The sequence below is a fragment of the Nyctereutes procyonoides genome, unplaced genomic scaffold (genome assembly GCF_905146905.1).
Source record: "Nyctereutes procyonoides isolate TBG_1078 unplaced genomic scaffold, NYPRO_anot_genome, whole genome shotgun sequence".
NCBI lineage: Eukaryota > Metazoa > Chordata > Mammalia > Carnivora > Canidae > Nyctereutes > Nyctereutes procyonoides.
The window spans coordinates 14,017,679-14,038,140 of NW_026575141.1; the positions used below are offsets into that span (position 1 = coordinate 14,017,679).

The window sequence follows — 20,462 nt, forward strand, 5'->3', positions numbered from 1 at the left end:
AACGTGGGACTCGATCCCAGGTCTCCAGGATCCTGCCCTGGGCCAAAGGCAGCGCTAAACCACTGAGCCACCGGGGCTGCCCCAATTCATCCATTTAAAAAAATATTTCAAATGGCCTTTAATGACATGGTTGTGTCCTCATGACATAGAATGAAAAAGTAGACACAAAATTGTATCTGCATTAGAATTATGATTTCGGAAACACATGTGATTTGATTTTCTTTTTATGCCTCCTTATACCCTTCCTTATTCATTCTTCACAAAGCAACCAAAGTCATCCTTTAAAAACGTGGACCAGACAATGAATCTCCCTTGCTTAAAATCGGAAGATTGCTTCCCAGTGCACCTGGAACAAAATCCATCCAAACCCTTCTTCCCACAGTCTGCAGGGTCCTTCATGGTCCTGCCTTTGCCTTGATCTCTGATGGCTCTCGGCTTGGCTCATTCAACTCCAGTCCCCCTGAGCTTTGGACAGGTGCTAGCCTGGGCTAACATTCTCCCACCTTAAGGGCTTGGCAATTATTACTTTTGCTTAACATGCCTTCTCCCAGATCCTGACTGAGCCCTTCTCATTATTCAGATCTCGGCTCAAATGCTACCTCCTCTAAGAGGCCTTTTTCTCTGAGCACCCCATCTACTGTGTCTCTTATTCCCTACCTCTTCCGGCAGTCTTTCTCCATCTCATTACCCTTCTCATTTTTCCCTTAACTAAAATTATTACGCTTTTTACTTAGCAGTCTCCTTCACTATAAAGCAGAGCCCACCAAAGCAAGAATACTATCTGTCACATTCATTGCTGTACCCCTGTGACTCCAACAAAGCCAGCAAAGCTCACTATGTTTTCACTGAATGAATAGGTAAATGAATAAATCAATTTTCTGAGTTTTCTATGGTGAACATTTATAGGAAAGAAAAGGTAGTTGGAAGGAACATGTTGCTTGAAGGGCAATCTTGTGTCAGGAGGGATTTCACCTGTTATATAGCATAAGCTCTCACAATTGTCATAGCTAGTGATTATTCAGGATGATTTTAACTGTTGTGGTCCTCTTAAAAGATAGGTAACAGTCTCTACTCTACAGAAAAAAAAAAACTTGAATTAAATGTCAGTCCTAAACTTCCTTGTTTCTCCGTCCTTCAGACTCTCTGAGAACATCTCAACTATAGAGCAATCCGACTGCTTATCTTCTCCATGTTAGTGTCTTGGCTTTAAGGTGCCTTCAGAGGAACAAAATTTTATCTCCTTTTGCCTTAGATTGCCTTTTTACATTCTAGTCTTCAAATGTTCCTGTTTACTAGGTACTTAACTATAATGGAAGAGGTGAGGCAAGGCTTTGTGATGTCAGGCTATGGAGGTCAAACATTTTCACCTTCCCAATCCAACAACACACACCCCTAGAGTGGGAGACAATACTCTATGTGTTAGGTTTTTTTCAGAACCTCTCTCCTCTGCAGTGGCAAAGCATCATCCAAGCAGCTGACATATGATTCACTCACTTGCCCGAGAACCAACGGCAAAAGGGTAACACATACTCTCTGAAACCAGCCAGGCCTCTAGTCTGGGGAAGTAACTGTTTCATTCTTCCTGGGATAGGACTAAGTTTTACATATAAGAAATGAAAGCATCTGAGTGAAGCTCTAGTTTGATTTTATCCAAAAGGTAAACAGGTACACCTGTTTCTCAAAAATTCATTTTGGGGGATTTTTCACAAGATAATCTTTTCCAAAATAATCAATGACAAACTTCTAACACTCTCCTGTGGTTGACGGGTTTAACTCTCTTTGACAATGAATTCCACTGAAGGCAGATAAATAGGCGACTTTATGGCAGGTAACTTTCCAACCTAGCCTATTTTGTGCTAACCTGACTCTAAATTTTGTGGCAAATAAAACTCTGTGTGACAGGTTCCTTTTTTAGACTCTGAAATGGGCAGCTATTTTGTTCAGTTTTATGGTTATATAAATTTTGGTATCAGCCTCAGCAATTTTTCATGTTTTCCATGTCCTTCTAAAAGAAAGTAGGCAATCATCAGAAAGTAGCCATGGAGAACTTCCTCTTGCCTATTACTAAGTACTGCTGGAGAAAAATCACCCTATTAGGCAGGATGATATCTCTATAAATTTGTGGATACCCACTTCATCTGAGCATACCGCATTCCCTGTCAATCTCCTGTTTCTGAACTCACTTCTTTCTTATTCTCAACAACAACTATTTCAAACCTCTACTGCTGACATTCCCATTCTTTCTTTATTCTCAAGAAAAGACTGTATAACTTACTTGGCATAGAAAATACAAGCCATCTGGAACATACTCTCTCTATACTTACTGCAGTTATACGAAACTAATCCACATTCAACTCTTCTTCCCCTCTCATATTACCAGGGAAGAGGCCTCCCTCTTCTGCTTGAAGTTCATCACTCTTTGATGGGTGGTCTGTAAGATGGCTCCCAAAGGACCCCCACTTATTGATATTCATGCCCTTGTAGTAGCCTTGCCCCTTCAAAGAAGGTTGGATGTAGGTGACTTTACTCCAATAAATGGAATACAGTGAAAGTAATAGAATGTCACTTCTTGTTGAAAATGATATGACTTCTGTTTTGGGTATTCTCTAGTTCTCTCTTGCTTTCTCACTTGTTGACCCTGAAGGAAGCTAGCTGCTATGTTGTGAGCTGCCCTATGGAGAGGGTCATATTCTTAGGGAGGCCTCTGGCTGACAGCCAGCAAGGAACAGAGGCTTAACTTAGTCCAAGAGCCTGTGAGGAAGTGAATGCTCACAATAACCACAGGAACAAGTTTAGAAACAGATGCTCTCCCTTCTCTGCACTGTTGAGTCATCAGATGAGACCACAGTCCAAGCAAGTAGTCTCACAACTCCATGAGGGACCTTGAGCCAGGTGCATCCAGTTAAGCTGTGCCCTGGTTTCTGACCTACCGTAACTACGAGATAATAAATATTTGCTGTTTTATGCTGCTAAATCAGGGAGTAATTTGTTATGTAGCAATAGATATACCTAATACAGCCTTCATCTATGCTCTGGATCCTTCTCACCCGCTTCTTTCTTCCACATCTTCAAATCATCCCCACTCCTTCTAATTAGCAATTACACATGGTAAAATGATTTTTTAAAAAGAAAATCTTCTGTTCCAATTCCCCTTCCAGCTACAGCTGTAGTTTTTCCTTCCTCTGAGAGCCAAATTTCTTGAGTTACCCACATGTACTTTCCTTCCCTTCATTTTCTTTCCATTCCACTCAGCCCTTATTCATTCCACTGCAATGTAGTTTTTAGTCCCATGAATTCCACAGAAACTTCTCTTCTCCATGTCTCCAATGTAGCCATGGAAATTTTCAGACCTTGTTTTGCCTGATATTCAGTATACCTCATTCCTCTGAACAGTGTTTTTCTTCCTTCCTATCAATTATACCAGACTCCCTGATTTTCCTCCTATCTTTTGGAACACTCTATTCTAGCTTCTTTTGCAGCCTCCTCTTAAACTGCACTATGAGCTTATGCTTCTCAGGGCTCAGCCCTAGGTAGTCTGCACTTCTCACTCTATAAACACCACTTGGGCAATCTTACTTCCTAATGAATTCCAAATTGATATCCCCAGCTCCTTCCGGAGCTCCAGACACATATATCCAATGGCTCCTGTCAGCAAATATAGAACTAAATTTGTCATTAAGTACTACGTCCGGGCAGCCTGGGTGGCTCAGCAGTTTAGCGCCACCTTCAGTCCAGGGCATGATCCTGGAGACCTGGGATCGAGTCCCATGCAACCTGCTTCTCCCTCTGCCTGTGTCTCTGCCCCCCTCTCTCTCTGTGTTTCTCATGAATAAATAAAATCTTAAAAAAAAAAAAGTACTACCTCTATCCTCCTTTTTTTTTCTTTTACCCTCGCAAATGGTATTACTGTTTGGCCATTTTTGTCTAAACTAGAAAAGTGGTCAATTTGACTTCCATCTGTCTGTATACTCAATTGTTGTCTTTCTCTTTTCTTAATAGTTTACAATTCTGTCCACTCCTCTCCATTTGCAATGCCACAACCATGGCCAGGACACCATTCTCATTTGTTGCAGATGCCTTTCGACTGGTTTCCAATTCATTGTTCTTTCTGCAGTCTAAGGAATTGTTTCAAAATACTTTAAAAATGTCAGTTCTCTGCTTAAAATTCTTCGATGTCTTCCCATTGCCCTACGATAAAGTCAGTTTTACGTCAGAGTGTGACTAATTTATTGTCCACATGGGCACTTTGGAGAGTAAAAGGAAGCACTGTTAATAATTATGAAGGAACAGGTATTGTAAACAGACTATCTGGGAGAATGGGATATAAGTTTATCTTATTTATAAAGCCTTGAAAGATCTGGTCTCCAACAGCCTCTGAAACCTATCTCCTGTGCTACCATACACTTTAACCATTCTGAGATTCATTCATTTCTTCAAACTCACCATAATCTCTCTAGCTTATGAGCTTTGGGACATATTGTTCTGTTTGCCTGGGAAACTTCTTACCCCTCCTTTTCTTCTGAAAAACTCCTATTGATCGTTCTCAATTTAAATGTCATTTGTCCAGGGAGATTTAACTTGACCCCTAAATTCCTGTGCTGTGGGTTCCTAAAGCTCACAGTGTACTTCATATCATACCTCTTGCTTCTCTGTATATCTCACCATGAGATACTGACTCAGTTGTTCTGGTGAGGGTCCAAACAATGGTCCTTAAAAAAATCTCACTGTGTGATTCTAATCTGAAGCTAGGACTGCAAATAGTACTCAAGAGCAGCACTGTCCAATAGAACTTCTTGTAATGATGGAAATATCTACTTTGTCTTTCTTCTTTGTCCAATATGATAGCCATTAGCCCCATGTGGCTAGTGAGTATCTGAAATGTGGCTAGTGCTTCTGAAGAGCTGAACTTATATTTTTATTTTAATTCTATACATTTTATTGTTTTTTAATTTTTTTAAAAGATTTTATTTATTTTATTTGGAGAGAGAGCACATGCAAGCAGGAGGAGGGGTCGAGGGAGAGAGAGGATCCTAAGCAGACTCCACACCAACACAGGGCTCAGTCTCACAACCCTGAGATCATGACATGAGCCAAAATCAAGAGTTGGCCACTTAACTGACTATGCCACCTAGGCACTCCTTAACTGTATACATTTTAAATTCATACCTGTGACTAATAGATATCAACAGTGCAGCTCTAGAGCAATGACTTCAAATTTTTGAGTACATCAGAATCACCTGGAGAGTCTGTTAAGTACAGATTGTTGGGCCTCACTTCTAGAATTTTCAATTTGTAATTCTGATGTGGGGCCTGATAATCTGCATTTTAGCCCAGGAGCCTGAGATTCTGCATTCTAACCAGTTTCCAAATGGTACTGGTGCTGCTGATCTTGGGGCCACATTTTTTTTTAAAGAGATCTTATTTATTTTTTCATGATAGACATAGAGAGAGAGAGAGAGGTAGAGACACAGGCAGAGGGAGAAGCAGGCTCCATACTGGGAGCCCGACGTGGGACTCGATCCCGGCACTCCAGGATCACGTCCTGGGCCGAAGGCAGGCGCTAAACCACTGAGCCACCCAGGGATCCCCTTGGGGCCACATTTTGAGAACCACTGCTTTGGTCTTGTTGAAAATACACACTCTTAGGTTCCAACCTAGGACTACCAAATCAGAATCTACATTTTTAAAAAATCCTCACATTATTTGTATGGACATTAAAGCTTTTTTATTGAGTTACAGTTGACATACAACATTATATTAGTTTTGGGATGAACATTAAAGCTCTCATTTAGATGGTCTTGTGTAAGACAATTTCAAGTTCACCCTGTGACTACGGGTTTTGTACTGTAGAATTATTGTCATAACTTCATGTAACTGTCATTTTTCAAGCCAGTTTTAAAAAGGGGATGGTTAGGAAACACCTGGATGGCTCAGCGGTTGAGCGTCTATCTTTGGCTCAGGGCATGATCCTGGAGTCCCGGGATGGAGTCCCACATTGGGCTCCCTTGAAATGGACCCAGCCTGCTTCTTCCTCTGCCTGTGTCTCTGCCTCTCTCTCTCTCTCTCTCTCTCTCTCTCTCTGTGTGTGTGTGTGTGTGTCTCATGAATAAATAAATAAAATCTTAAAAAATAATAAAAATAAAAAATAAAAAGGGATTGGGGGTCGGGATGCCTGGATGGCTCAGCAGTTGAGTGTCTGCCTTCTACTCAGTGCGTGACCCTGGGTCCAGGGGTTAAGTCCCACATCAGGTTTCTTGCGAGGAGCCTGCTTCTTGCTCTGTCCATGTCTCTGCCTCTCTCTGTGTGTCTCTCATGAGTAAATAAATAAAATATTTTTTAAAAAAGGCGGGGTCAAATCATGTGTGTGACCCTACATTTTGCTTCATTAATTAATCCTTCTCTAGATCTAAATTTCCTTCTTGAAAACATAGAAATCCTAACAATAAATACATAGTGCTTCACATAAATCAGAATATGTTATATGTAGATCAACTTAGTATTCTCTCTGTGATTTGTATTCTGCTTACAAAGTTTTTCAGTTGATTCATGAGGCTTTTCACACATTGTGAAGCCCAGTGTGGGGCTTGATCTCACAACCCTGAAATCACAACCCTGAGATCACAACCAGAGCTTAAACCCAGGGTGGGAAGTTTAACCAACTATCCCCCATTGAGGCGCCCCTCACAGGTTGCCCCTCCCAGGTCCCTTCACAGGGTCTCACAGGCACACTACCCTTTTCTTTTCTTTTTTTTAAATTTTTTTTTTATTTATTTATCATAGTCACACAGAGAGAGAGAGAGAGGCAGAGACATAGGCAGAGGGAGAAGCAGGCTCCATGCACCGGGAGCCTGATGTGGGACTCGATCCTAGGTCTTCAGGATCGCGCCCTGGGCCAAAGGCAGGCGCTAAACCGCTGCACCACCCAGGGTTCCCCACACTACCCTTTTCAATTTTACTCTAGGCTGACCTATAACCCCTGTCTTAATTAACCAAGCAAGACCTGGTTGTCACTTTACCAAAGACTTGAGGATTTATGGAATGGAAACACTTGCAGAAAACCAGCCACTATACTCAAGTATTTCAGGAGTTCATAATTATACCTTTCCCAAGGAATATTCTGACCTTTCACTTGATTCTTTGACATGTTACTAAAATGCACTTCACTTGCCCCACCCTCAACCTCTGCTTTCTACCCCATGCTTATGTCTCCTCCAAATTACCATCTACCCAGAACACAAAGACAGAAAAATCTAATTTCCCCCTCTTGTCCCACTAGCAAATCCTGCCCTGCTCCGTGGGTGTCATTTGCAGTCTAGCTCCTTGGAGTTCTTGAAACTCTCCAATACAGAAGAAATTTAGCTGTATCTTTGTGTAGTCAAACGTTTCACTGGAGGTTTCTAATCACCATTCCCCTTCCCCCACAAATCTACTTGCCCTCAGAGGCACTTAGTAAAATAGAAAGATGTTGCAGGTTTTAAAAAATGCTAAAATGCTGGCTGCAGATAGAGCACCCTTTTTATATGAAATAGTTTAGTTCATTCAGCTGATAGATCCAGCTGTCTGAAAGTCATATGTGTGATCACTGTATTTTTAAACAATATTAGCGGTCATTTGTGCATGCTTGCTGTATGAGTACAAAGAATGACTCAACTATGAGTCAAACACTCATTTTACTCCTCATTTCCTTCTTTCAGTATCTTTCAAAAGTTTCCTGCCTTTTTGACATAATTCCAGTGAAATTAAACTTGAACAAAATCATTTCATCAGGCAGTAAGGGAACAAACAGATACTCAGTGGGGGAGAAAGTGAAGCCCAACTTATACTTCACACAATATACAAAAATTAATTCAAGATGGATTATAAACCTACATATAAAATGGAAAACTATAAAGTTTCTAGAAGAAATCATAGGAAAATATCTTTGCAATCTTGGGGTGGGCAAAGATTTCCCGAGGAAAGCACAAAAACACTAACTGCAAAAAAGAAAACAGGAATTGGCAAATCAGATTTCAAAAGTTAAACATGTTCAAAAGACACTGGTAAGAGAATGAAGAGATAAGCCATGGATTGGGAGAATATGTTTTCAACACATACATCTGATCAAACACTTGGACCCAAAATACAGAAAGAATACCTACAACTTAATAATAATTTTTAAAAACCAATCTTTAAAATAGGCAAAAAGATTTGAATAGATACTTCATAAAAAATATAGGCACTGGAAAGATGCTGGACATCATGTTCTCATACAATTTAAAGCCACCCACTAGAATGACTAAAAGTAAAGAGAATAAACTCTTAACTCTCATATATTGCTAATGGGAGTATAAAATGATGTAACCACTCTGGAAAATTGTTTGGCAGTTGTTGATAAAGTTAAACATACACTTTCTGTACATTCAGTGATCCCATTCCTAAATCCCTAGTGAAATGAGAGGATGGCTGCCCAGATAGCTATATGCAAATATTCATAGCAGCTTTATTCCTAGTAGCCCTAGATTGGAACCATCACAGGTATCCATAAACAGGGGATTGGGTAAACAAAGTGGGTACATTCATACAGTAGAATACAACTCAGCAATAAAACTAACAATTGAGGGCAGCCCGGTGGCTCAGCGGTTTAGCGCCGCCTTCAGCCCAGGACTTGATCCTGGAGAACCAAATGGAGTCCCACGTTGGGCTCCCTGCATGGGGCCTGCTTCTCCCTCTGCCTGTGTCTCTGCTTCTCTCTCTCTGTGTGTCTCTCATGAATAAATAAATAAAATCTTAAAAAAACAAAAAAACAACCTGACAATTGATATAATAACAAGGATCAATCTCACAGCATTATGCCCTAGTACAAGGAGTGAGACTCAAAATGAGTACATACTGTATGATTTCACTTATATGAAGTTCAAGAACAAGTAAAACTAGTCAATGGTTACAGAAATCAGAACAGTGGTTGCTTGTGGGTGGAGGTAGTGGGAATGATCGGGAATGAGCTGAGAGAATTTTTCTGCCACAATAGAACATTCTATCTCTTGTGTGAGTTTTGTCAAAACTAATGGAATTGGACACATAAGATCTACATGTTTCCCTCTATTTAAGGGATATCTCAATATTTAAAAACTTGAGCAGCTTAAGATAATATAATAACCACATTTCACTTCTGTTATGGCAATGGTTACATTAATTTTACTAATTCTACCAATGATCAACTCACCACTCAACACAACACAACCACCAACTCAGTGGTTATCCATCACCACTCAATGGTGGTGATGGATAACAGTTTATATGTGTTGTCTAGTCAGGTAAAACTAGTGTTGCTATGAATCTTCTGAATTTTGCTAAGCATAGCTGCATATTTATTTTTTTTTAATATTTTTTTTTAATTTTTATTTATTTATGATAGGCACACAGTGAGAGAGAGAGAGAGGCAGAGACACAGGCAGAGGGAGAAGCAGGCTCCATGCACCGGGAGCCCGACGTGGGACTCGATCCCGGGTCTCCAGGATCGCGCCCTGGGCCAAAGGCAGGCGCCAAACCACTGCGCCACCCAGGGATCCCTGCATATTTATTTTAACTTATGTATTCAACTATAGCTGTAGATTTCTTTTAGAAAATGATGAGTTTTTCAACTCATTTTCTTCAATGCTTTTCACCAATGTGTGACCTCCCCCTTACATGTTTTATCTTCTGATCTGAAATGTCTTCAATGTGTTTATCCCTTGCTACCAAAATCCCCACGATGCATCACAGCCTAGTTCAAGTGCCATCTCCTCTGTGAAGCTGTTACTCCCCCACCCCCTGCAGCTAACATAGTTCTTAATTGTTTCCTAAACTAGTGGAACACTTTTTTCTCAAGTACTAATTCCCATGATGATGAAACAGCTGAAAATATTTTTGGAGCTTTGTTTCTGGAATGACTTTTTTTTCCAGAATGCAGGCCTCACAGGTTTAGGCACACAGAAGATACTCAAATGCCTAAATACATATATGAACTAAAAAATGTTTAACCTTGGGCACCTCGGGTGGCTCAGCAGTTTAGCCTTCAGCCCAGGGTGTGATCCTGGAGAACCGAATTGAGTCCCGCGTCGGACTCCCTGCATGGAGCTTGCTTTTCTCTCTCTCTCTCTCTCTCTCTCTCTCTCTCTCTCTCTGTGTACCTCATGAATAAATAAATAAAATCTTTTAAAAAAAATGTTTAACCTCATATAATGTGGATTTCCTTGCCCTGAACTCAGAGTATACATGTAAGAAGATAAATAATTTAAATGTGTCCAAAGAGATCTTGCCTTAACTGATAAGATTATAGAAAAATTTGAATGATACTTTAACTTTTAAACTCTTATGATAAAAATATATTGTTTTTGTAACCAAGGTCATCTTATACATTACAATCATTATACTAGAGAAATTTCAACAAAATAGAACAAACATTTAGCCTATTCATCAATGAGAATATTTTATACTTTCATTGAAGAAGTTAGTTGTATTATGGGATTCAAGAGTCCTTAATATGTATGAGTGACTGTCACTAAATAAGGATATTTTGGTTTTCAGAGATTACATTCTGTATGTATGATTGACACTCATATCAGTCAGTCTTGTATTACAATGACAATAACAGGAACATTGCTAGTAAGTGATGATTCATTACACTGGATGTTCAAACTCAGCTTCATGAATTTGCTAATTGTTTTTCCCTGTTCTGGGCAGTATCTAGTCTCCATTCTTATTACATGAATATTTCAAAGGCCCTGACAAAGAAGTTTATATAGAAAGTAGGTAATCAAAGTTCAGTAACTCAAATATTCTACATATCAGATACAAAAGTAAACATATTGACTAAATTGAAAACCACCAGAGGGCAGCTTAATACAATAGTGATGGATACTTAAAAGATTATGGTTATTTTTAAAGTAATTCCGATAAGTTAAATACTATAGATACAGAGGAAAGAGAGTGAAAAAGACACATTTAATAAAACATTTTAAAATTTCAATTATAACAGATGTTTAGGAGTTTAGCATATTGTACATTTTATATAGTCCCTGTACTTTTTAGTTGATCTTCAAATATGAATGTGAATTAAAATTCCCTCTCCCATTTTTTGGCAGCAGCAAAATTGGCCAGGAGATCAAGCCACTTGGCCAATATTAAAAATTTTTAAATGTGATCTTAGGTTCTCCTAGCTGTGGTAGCCAGTGCTTTTCCTAAGAAAGAAGTTAATTGACAGCACTAACTTGTTTCTTTCTATTTTGATGGAATTAAAAATGAAAATTAAGATGATAATGACGATTCTCTTTAAAGTACTTTTCATAATTTTAAATTGTTGTATGTAGCTGTTTGATTTTTGTCTCTGTCTCTTGTTTGAATCTTCCATGACCTCAAGGACATGTACTTTAAGGACCTTGCCAAATCCAGTGGTTAGGAAGTTGGCTTTCAATAATTATTTGTTGTTTCAATTCAGTAATTAACTGTAAATTCTTAAAGGACTAACATTTTTGGAGACTATTCCATGTTTTCATGTAGTCGACAGCAATGCATCTGTCCACTTATCTATACACCTATCCATCCATCCATCCATCCATCCATCCATCCATCCATCCACACAGACCTATAATCCACAAAAAGAATCTTCAGAAAGGGTTCCTTTCTCTTTGGTAATTGAAAAAGAAACTTTCTCAGTGAAGAATTCCAAATTCAAAGATCTTCCTTCTAGAATACATAAAATTTCTCAAGGAATCTTTTACAATAGGGGCAGCCTTGTTTTTAAAAGAGTGACAGTTTTCCTCAGCTCTTCTCATTGGCCAATTTTGTGGTTAGAGTATACAGGGGCTCATCGTGCTATTTCCTTTCCTAAAGCCCTGGTTGCTGGTTAGGAACTACCGTTGACAAAGTGAAAGATGAAGCCTCTTTCACATGGTTTATGTTATTTATCTTGTTACATGTCAGAGTTTCTGAAGAAAATTCATTGTCACTCTTGTGGCTGCTTAATAATAAAATATGAATCTTAGAACTCTGCCCTGGACTGTGATCTCTTCTTACTTATAAGCCCCATGGCCTTAACCATCACCTCTTCTCACTTAAGGCCCCAGGGCCTTAACCATCACCTCTATGCCGATGCCCTACAAATTTGTACAGTAAGCCCTGTTGCCTAAAACTTCAGACTTTTGTATCCACCCAGATGATCCACAGCCACCTTTCATCCATAGTGAGAAGGAAAGGAAAGGGAAGAAAATGGAGAAGAAAGAGAAGAGAGAGAAAAAAGAGATTGGGTGTTTTTGTAGAGTTTACTTTCCATCTCTCCTCCTCCTTAAAAACTGTGAGAAGCATAGAGACTTCTAGAAATTTTTGGCATCCATCAACAGCAGAGGCTTGTCTTCCTTCTGTCTAGATATCTGGGAAGAAGATGACATTTGGAGTGCCTTAAATGGCATGAAGCAGCTGAAGTAGATTGTCAGTGTCTCATTTTTAGGCAAAAAGAGCAGCTGGAGAAGATACCTCTCCCCAAGTTCTTCAAAGCCTGCATAAGGCAGAGAGAAGATACAACTGTCCATATCCTGAGGTTTGGAGCTGGTAAAGATTGAGCCAGTGGTCTGCCAGAAGTCACTGTTAGGGGATCACCTAGAACAGGAGGTTAGGTGTCAGAAGGACATCAACCTCCCCAAGAGGACGGAAAAGAGGCATGTCAAGGAACTGATGAAGTGATGGTGTAGGGAAGGAGGCTCAGGGATTGGGGGAGAAAAAGGACAATCACAGGTCCTTAACAGTGTTCACTAGAGAGGCGATCATAAGTCACACTGTCCAGTCACTCAAAGATCACATGTGGTAAGGGTGGGACAACAAGACACCCCTCACCTGTGGTCAGTGGGAGCCAGCAAGAAAGGATAAGGCATCAGCTTCCTGCCCCCCAATGCTGTTATGTTCTGAAAACTACCCCATCCCCCCAGAGATCCTGAGAAGGGAAGGAATGGAAGAAATCTTGAGAAATGAGAACAGAGTTCACACTTTGTTTATTACAGATGTTTAGGAGTTGAGCAAAGTATAATAAACAAAGTGTGAACTCTGTTCGTGATAAGCAAAGTGTGATAAAACAGTAAGCCAACTCTGCCTGGATATTTACCAAAAGGCATTCAATTTTAGGCTGAGAGTAACTAAGCTCCGTGTATTTGGCAAGATTGAGTGTTTTCACTGTCGACAGAAATGGGATCTCACAGCAAGTTTTGAGTTCAGTTTAAAGTAATAAAGCAATATTTCTCTATAACGGAGATGTGATTCAATTTTGTAGCACCTGCACAAAACTTATCCCAAGTTCTCTCACCTGCAGATGAATTGTATACATTTACTTTTACTATCTTTCTTCTTTTTGCTTTGCATGACACCAGGTTTTTATAACTTTGGACGAGCATTTAACTTTTTAACCATTTCTTTTTTTCACTTAGTCAATGAGTTGTGAACATTTTCAAGTCACCAATTATTTTCCCTCAGAATCATTTTTTAAAGATTTGCTTTTTTAGAGTAATTTTATTTCACAGCAAAATTGAGAGGAAGATGCAGGGCTTTCCTCTAACCTCCTCGCCCCAACACATGCACAGTCTCCTCCGTTATCAACACCCTCCCTCTAGCGTGGTATATTTGTTACAGTTGATGGATGTACATTGATGGCTCATAATCACCTAAAATCAAGAATTTATCTTAAGATTCACTCTTGATGTTGTGCATTCTATGGGTTTGGACAAGTGTATAATGACATGTATCCATCATTATAGTATCATACAGAATATTTTCACCACCCTAAAAATCCTCTGTGCTCCACCTATTCATCTCTCCTTGCAGCCTAACCTGTGGCAACCCCTGATCTTTTTATTGTCTCCTTAGTTTTGCCTTTCCCAGAATGTCATATAGTTGGAGTTATGCAATATGTAGCCTTTTCAGATTGGCTTCTTTAACTTGGTAATATGCATTTAAGGCTCTTCCACCACCTTTTCATGGCTTGATAGCTCACTACTTTTAGCAGTAAGTAATATTTTATTGTCTGGATGCACCACAGTTTATTTATCTATTGAAAGACATCTTGATTGCTTCCAACTTTGGGAAATTATGAGTAATGTTGCTATAAACATCCATGTGCAGGTTTTTGTGTGGACATATGTTTTCAACTCCTTTGGGTAAATACCAAAAGAATGACTGCTGAATCGTATAGTCAAGGTCGGTTTAGTTTTATAAACTAAAAACTGTCTTCCAAAGTGTCTGTACCATTTTGCCTTCCCACCAGCAATGAATGAAAGTTCCTTTTGCTCCTTATCTTTGTTAGCATTTGGTATTGTCAGTGTTCTCAATTTTGGCTATTCTAATAGATATGTAGTGATTATTTCATTCTTGTTTTAATTTGCATCTTTCTGTGACATATGATGTGAAGCATTTTTTCATGTTCTTTTTTTTAAAGATTTTATTTACTCATTTGACAGAGGGAGAACACAAGCAGGGGGAGCAGCAGGCAGAGGGAGAGAGAAAAGCAAACTTCCCCCTGAGCAGGGAGCCCAGTATGGAAATTGATACCAGGATCTGGAATCATGACCTGAGCTAGAAGCAGACACTTAACTGACTGAGCCACCCTATCTTTTCATGTTCTTATTGTCATCTGTATATCTTCTTTGGTGAGGTATCTGTTGAATTATTTGGCTCATTTTTAAAAATAGGGTTGTTTGTTTTCCTATTGTGTTTTAAGATTTACTTTTTTAGAGTAATTTTATTTCATAGCAAAATTGAGAGGAAGATGCAGGGCTTTCCTCTAACCTCCTTGCCCTGACACATGCACAGCCTCCCCATTATCAACATCCTCCCACTAGCGTGGTATATTTTGAATAGCAGTCTTTTATCAGATGTATCTTTTATAAATATTTTCATGGAGTCTGTGGCTTTTCTTCTCATTCTCTTAACATCATTGTTCACAGAGAGAAAGTTTTTAATGTTAGTGGAATCCAGTTTATCAATTATGTCTTTCATGATTGTGCCTTTGGTGTTGTATCTAAAAAGTCATCACCACATCATCTAGGTTTTCTCCTATGTTATTTTCTAGGAGTTTATAATTTTGCATATTACATTTAGGCCTATGATCCATTTGGCATTAATTTTTGTGAAGGCTGTGAAGTGTGCCTAGATTCATTATTTTGCATTTGGATGTATAGTTATTTCAAGTACCATTTGTTGAAAAGATTATCTTTGCTTCATTGTGTTTGCACCTTTGTCAAAGATCAGTTTAATTACATTTACATGGGTCTATTTCTAAGCTCTCTATTCTGTTTCACTGATCTATTTGTTCTTTTGCCAATACTACACTGAGTTAATTGCCACGGCTTTATTGTAAGACTGGAAGTTGAGAAATGTTAGTCCTCCAACTTTGTTTTCCCCTTCAAGACTGTGTTGTCTATTCTGAGTCTTTTCCCTCTATTCTGAGTCTTTTCCCTCTGCATATAAACTTTAGAATCAGTTTGTTGATAACCACTAAATAACTTGTTGGGATTTTGATTGGGATTGCATTGAATCTATTGATCAAATTGGAAAGACCTGTCATCTTGGCAGTACTGAGTCTTCCTAGCCATGAACATAGAATATCTCTTCATTTATTTAGTTCTTGGATTTCATTCATCCAGGAGTTTTTTAGTTTTCCTCATACAGATCTTTTGCATATTTTGTTAGATTTATATTAAGTATTTCATTTTGGGAGGTACTACCATAAATGTACTATGTTTTTAATTTTAAATTCCACTGTTCATTGTTAGCCCTCAATATAATTTTTAACAGCAGCATTGTAATTGATCATATTGCTTGGTAAGTTAATTAATTAACTTCTTTCTTTTAAACAATATTTAGATTGTTTCTTGTTTTCTGATATTTTAAATGCCAAAAAGATAATGAATAATCCTGGGCAGCCTGGGTGGCTCAGTGGTTTAGCGCAGCCTTTGGTCCAAGGTATGATCCTGGAGACCAAGGATCGAGTCCCAAGTTGGGCTCCTTACATGCAGCCTATTTCTCCCTTTGCCTGTGTCTCTGCCTCTCTCTCTTTGTGTCTCTCATGAATAAATAAATAAAATCTTTAAAAAAAAAGATAATGAATAATCCCATACAAGTATCTTTAAACGTTCCTAAGAAAATTTATTTATTTATTTTTTATTCATTTATTCATGAGAGACACAGAAAAATAGAGGGAGAAGCAGGCTCCCTACAAGGAACCCAATGTGGGACTCGATCCCCAGACTGGAATCATGCCCTTAACCAAAGGGAGACACTCAACTGCTAAGCATGATCGCTAGTGAGATGATACAGTAAAACCCTCTTATGAGGATACCAATGATTTGCCATTTGCTGTCAGTATTTTCCTCACTTTGGTACTTTGACAGGTACTGCACTCATCTGTGAGTATACGAGAATGGCATGAAGGTATGAAAATGCTGATAATGACAAAAGCAATAGGTATATGTATGTGTGCACATGTACATGTATGTATAACAAAATGATTTATGCTTCAAAGAAGTAGTCAATGAACATGGTATAAGAACCTCTTTTATTCCTCAAAAAGTTAAACATAGTCCTGAATAAGAAAGTCCATAAAGACAGAGAGTACATTAATGGTTGCCAGAGGCTAGGGAGAGGAAAGAAGAGGGATAACTACTAAGCAGTACGGGGTTTCTTTTGGCATGATGAAAATATTTTGGAATTAGGACTGCCCGGGTAGCTCAGCAGTTTGACACCGCCTTTGGCCCAGGGCATGACCCTGGAGACCCGGGATCAAGTCCCATGTTGGGTTCCATCCGTGGCGCCTGCTTCTCCCTCTGCCTGTGTCTGCCTCTCTCTCTCCCTGTGTCTCTCATGAATAAATAAATAAAATTTAAAAAAATATTTTGGAATTAGTGGTAATGATTGCATAATTTTGTGAATGTACTAAAAATGTACTAAAACCCACTAAATTGTACATTTTAAATGAGTAAATTTTATTGTCTGCGAATTATATCTCAATAAATTCATTATTTTTAAAAGCCACTGTGCTTATTTTTCAAGCCTCCAGGTGATATTTCAGTTTGAATAAAAAGGGCAATGTTTTTAAATAATTTTCCCAAAGCAGAAGAAAGAGCAAAGGACTCTATGTGTATTGATCCAACATTAATTCAAGGATAATGGGTGCAATGTTTCCATTTGGAGTGGTAAAATTTTTTTTTTAATTAGATTGTTGATGATGGTTGCATAGCTGTATGAATATAATAAAACCCAGTAAAGTATAAACTTAAAATAGTGAATTTTTGATATGTGAGTTATAATCTCATAAAGGGGTACTTGGGTGGCTCAGTCAGTTAAGCAACTGATTCCTGGTTTGGGCTCAGGTCAAGATCTTAGGGTCATGAGATCGAGCCCCACATTGGGCTCTCTACTCAGTGAGGTGTCTGCTTAGGACTCTCTCTCTCCCTTAGCCTCTTCTTCACTCTTTCTATCTCTCTAAAATAAATAAATAAATAAATCTTAAAAAAAAAGAAAAAGGTGACACAGAGTTACTAATATGACCCAGTCATTCCATTCCTAGTTATACACCCGAGAGATGAAAACATACCTCCGCACTAAAACTTGTACACAAATGTTCATGGCAGCAGCATTTATAATAGTGAAAACAACCTAAGTGTCTGCTTATCAATTTATATCAACTTAGAGAAAGATAAATAAAATGTGGTATGTCCATACAATGGAATATTGCTCAGCAATAAAAAGAAATGAAATACTGATACATGCTACAACAGGATGAATCTTGAAAGCATTATGCTAAGTGAAAGAAGCCAACCACAAAATATCACATATGAGTCCTTTTTTGTGAAATGTTCAGAATAGACAAATTTATAGAGATAGAAAGTAAATTAATGGTTGTCTTGGGAGGGGGAGAATAGGAAGCAACTGCTAACAGATAGGTCCTTTTAGGGGTGATGAAAATGTTTTGGAATTAAATGCCTGCTAGTGGTTGCACAATCTTGTGAATATACTAAAACCCATAGAATTGTACAGTATAAATATGTGAATTACATGATATGTGAGAATTGTATCTCAAAGCTGTTTAAGAAAAAATTGCTAGTGATTAGTTATAAAATGTTGAAACAATTATTGAAGACAGATGGTAGAAGATAGTCTTTGCTAATGTGATGTAAGAAAACATCTAAGGAAGGACCAGTCTGTTCCTTTCTCAACCTTTGTGAGTTATGGCCAGCATTTACCAGTATCTTGAATTTCTAATGACTTCTTTAACCCTTTTCTAGGCCTTGAGTATATTACCTGAGGTTATTTCTCCCTCTCTCCTTTAGGGAGTCACTGTTCTATGCTTGTGCGCATTGCAAATATCCTGCTTTCTCACAGAGTTTATGGAATCTGTCTAAATTTTGTTGTCCCACATCATGCTGTAATGTATAACAATGGAGAGTTTAATGTCATTTTCACATTTTTACTTTTACTTTGTGCTCTTTTTTTAATAGACATGCTAAATAATGTTGGTATGATGCACTCATGCTGGACAGTCACCACAATAACTGATTAGACCAGAAGAGCGTTTACAACGAGGCTGTCATTTTTTTGTTATTATTCAGCTCTCTCTCCATGAAAATTATGTCTCCCTAGTAACTGGGTTGTTTTAGCCATTGTTTTGACTTTTAACAGCTTGGAAGTGGAATCTTGTCGTAATGTTTTTAAGTTATGGCACTTGTGAATTCATTCAACAAACAAAACTCAGTACCTATTATTGGCCAGGCATAAAGAACTCCATAAGATTCAAGAGAATTCTTGGAAAACACCTTGTCCTACTGCTTCTCATCTTCAGCTTTTTTGCTTCTCAGCTTCCTGGAGTATGCACTCAATCACTCAATGTCTTCCTTGCTCACGCGGCCCTTGTTAGTGATGGTAATCTTGTTCTCTTTTCCTGTACTCTTATCTACAGCAGAGACACTGAAGATGCCATTAGCATCATCAAAAGTGACTTCAATCTGAGAAACGCCATGAGGGGCAAGAGGTATGCTTGCAAGTTCAAACTTGCTTGAATCTTATGCATTTAACATGAAAGTGACTGGTGAAGATGAAAAACTTCAGGACAAAGTCAATGATGAGGACAAACAGAAGATTCTTGACAAGTGTAATGAAATCATCAACTGGTTTGATAAGAACCAGACCGCAGAGAAAGAAGGATTTGACAGTCAGCAGAAAGAGCTGGAGAAAATCTGCAACCCCATCAATACCAAGCTGTACCAGAGTGCAGGAGGCATGCCAGGAGGAATGCCTGGGGGCTTCCCTAGTGGTGGAACTCCTCTATCTGATGGTGTCTCCTCTGAGCATACCATTGAAGATATTGATTAAGCCAACCTGAGAATAGGTCCAGCATTGCTCCACACAACATTTGAAGGACTTCAAAACATTTGAAGGACTCAAATTTGTAGTAAATTCCATGGTAGTTTTAAAGTCAAGCTGTAATAGTAAATAAACTGGGCCTTATTGATATTTAAATAAGGAATAGGTGCAAAGGGAAAGGAAATAACATTGCATTTTATAAGCACTGTATTATTAAGTGTAAAATACAGTGTTTTAAATAAAACTATTTAAAATTGGCACCAAAAAAAATCCAGTTGATTAATCAAATTGATTTTTCTCTTACAGATACTGGTAGGAGCATGTCAAATATGTGACTGGGGTGTGGGTGGTAGGCACTGAGGTGGCTCAGTGTGTTAAGCAGCCGACTCTTGATTTTGGCTCAGGTTGTGATCTTAGGGTCCAGGGATCAAGCCCTGCATAGGGCTCCCCACTCAGCGGGAGGTCTGCTCAAGGATCCTCTCTCTCCCTCCCCCTGCTTAAACATGCACACTCTCTCTCTCAAATAAATAAATAAATCTTTAAAAAAAAACACATAAAAACTGTGAATGTGATTAATTCAGGACTGTTGCTCCTGACAGATAATTCAGTCTGCTTGCTGTTGAATGACAAACAAAAAGGAAATTAGTTAATCTACTCTTCATTTGTAGAGTGCTTTTGTTTTTTAGGTTTTTTTCACTATAGTATGGTTGACATCCAATATTGTACTAGTTTCACATATACAGCATTTGGATTTGTTAATTCTATACATTACACAGTGCTCACCATGATAAGTGTAGTTACCATGTGTCACTAATTAATGTTATAAAAATATAGTTGACTATATTCCATAATATATAGTATATTATTAGCTATATTCGCATAATCTAGACTTTTCATTTCTATGACTTATTTATTTCATAACTTGATGTTTGTACCTCTTAATACCCTTCAACTATTTGCCCATCTCTACACTCCTCCCACTCTGGAGATACCAGTTGGTTCTCTGTATTTATGAATCTGTTTCTGTGTTTGTTTGTTCATTTGTTTTATTTTTTAGATTCCACATATAAGTGAAATCATATATCTGAAATTTCTTTGTCTGACTT

At 38.4% G+C, this 20,462-nt stretch overlaps 1 protein-coding gene across 1 annotated transcript in view; it reads left to right on the forward strand.

Annotated features, from left to right (window-relative positions):
- The window catches only part of LOC129498278 (heat shock cognate 71 kDa protein-like), a 70,929-nt gene extending 51,321 nt beyond the window's left edge, over nt 1–19,608 (forward strand). The window contains exon 2 of the mRNA XM_055307592.1: nt 18,953–19,608. Coding sequence (XP_055163567.1) covers nt 19,027–19,365 — 339 coding nt within the window. The 5' untranslated portion in view covers nt 18,953–19,026 and the 3' untranslated portion in view covers nt 19,366–19,608. The remainder of the gene's footprint in view (nt 1–18,952) is intronic.
- The last annotated feature ends 854 nt before the right edge of the window (nt 19,609–20,462 follow it).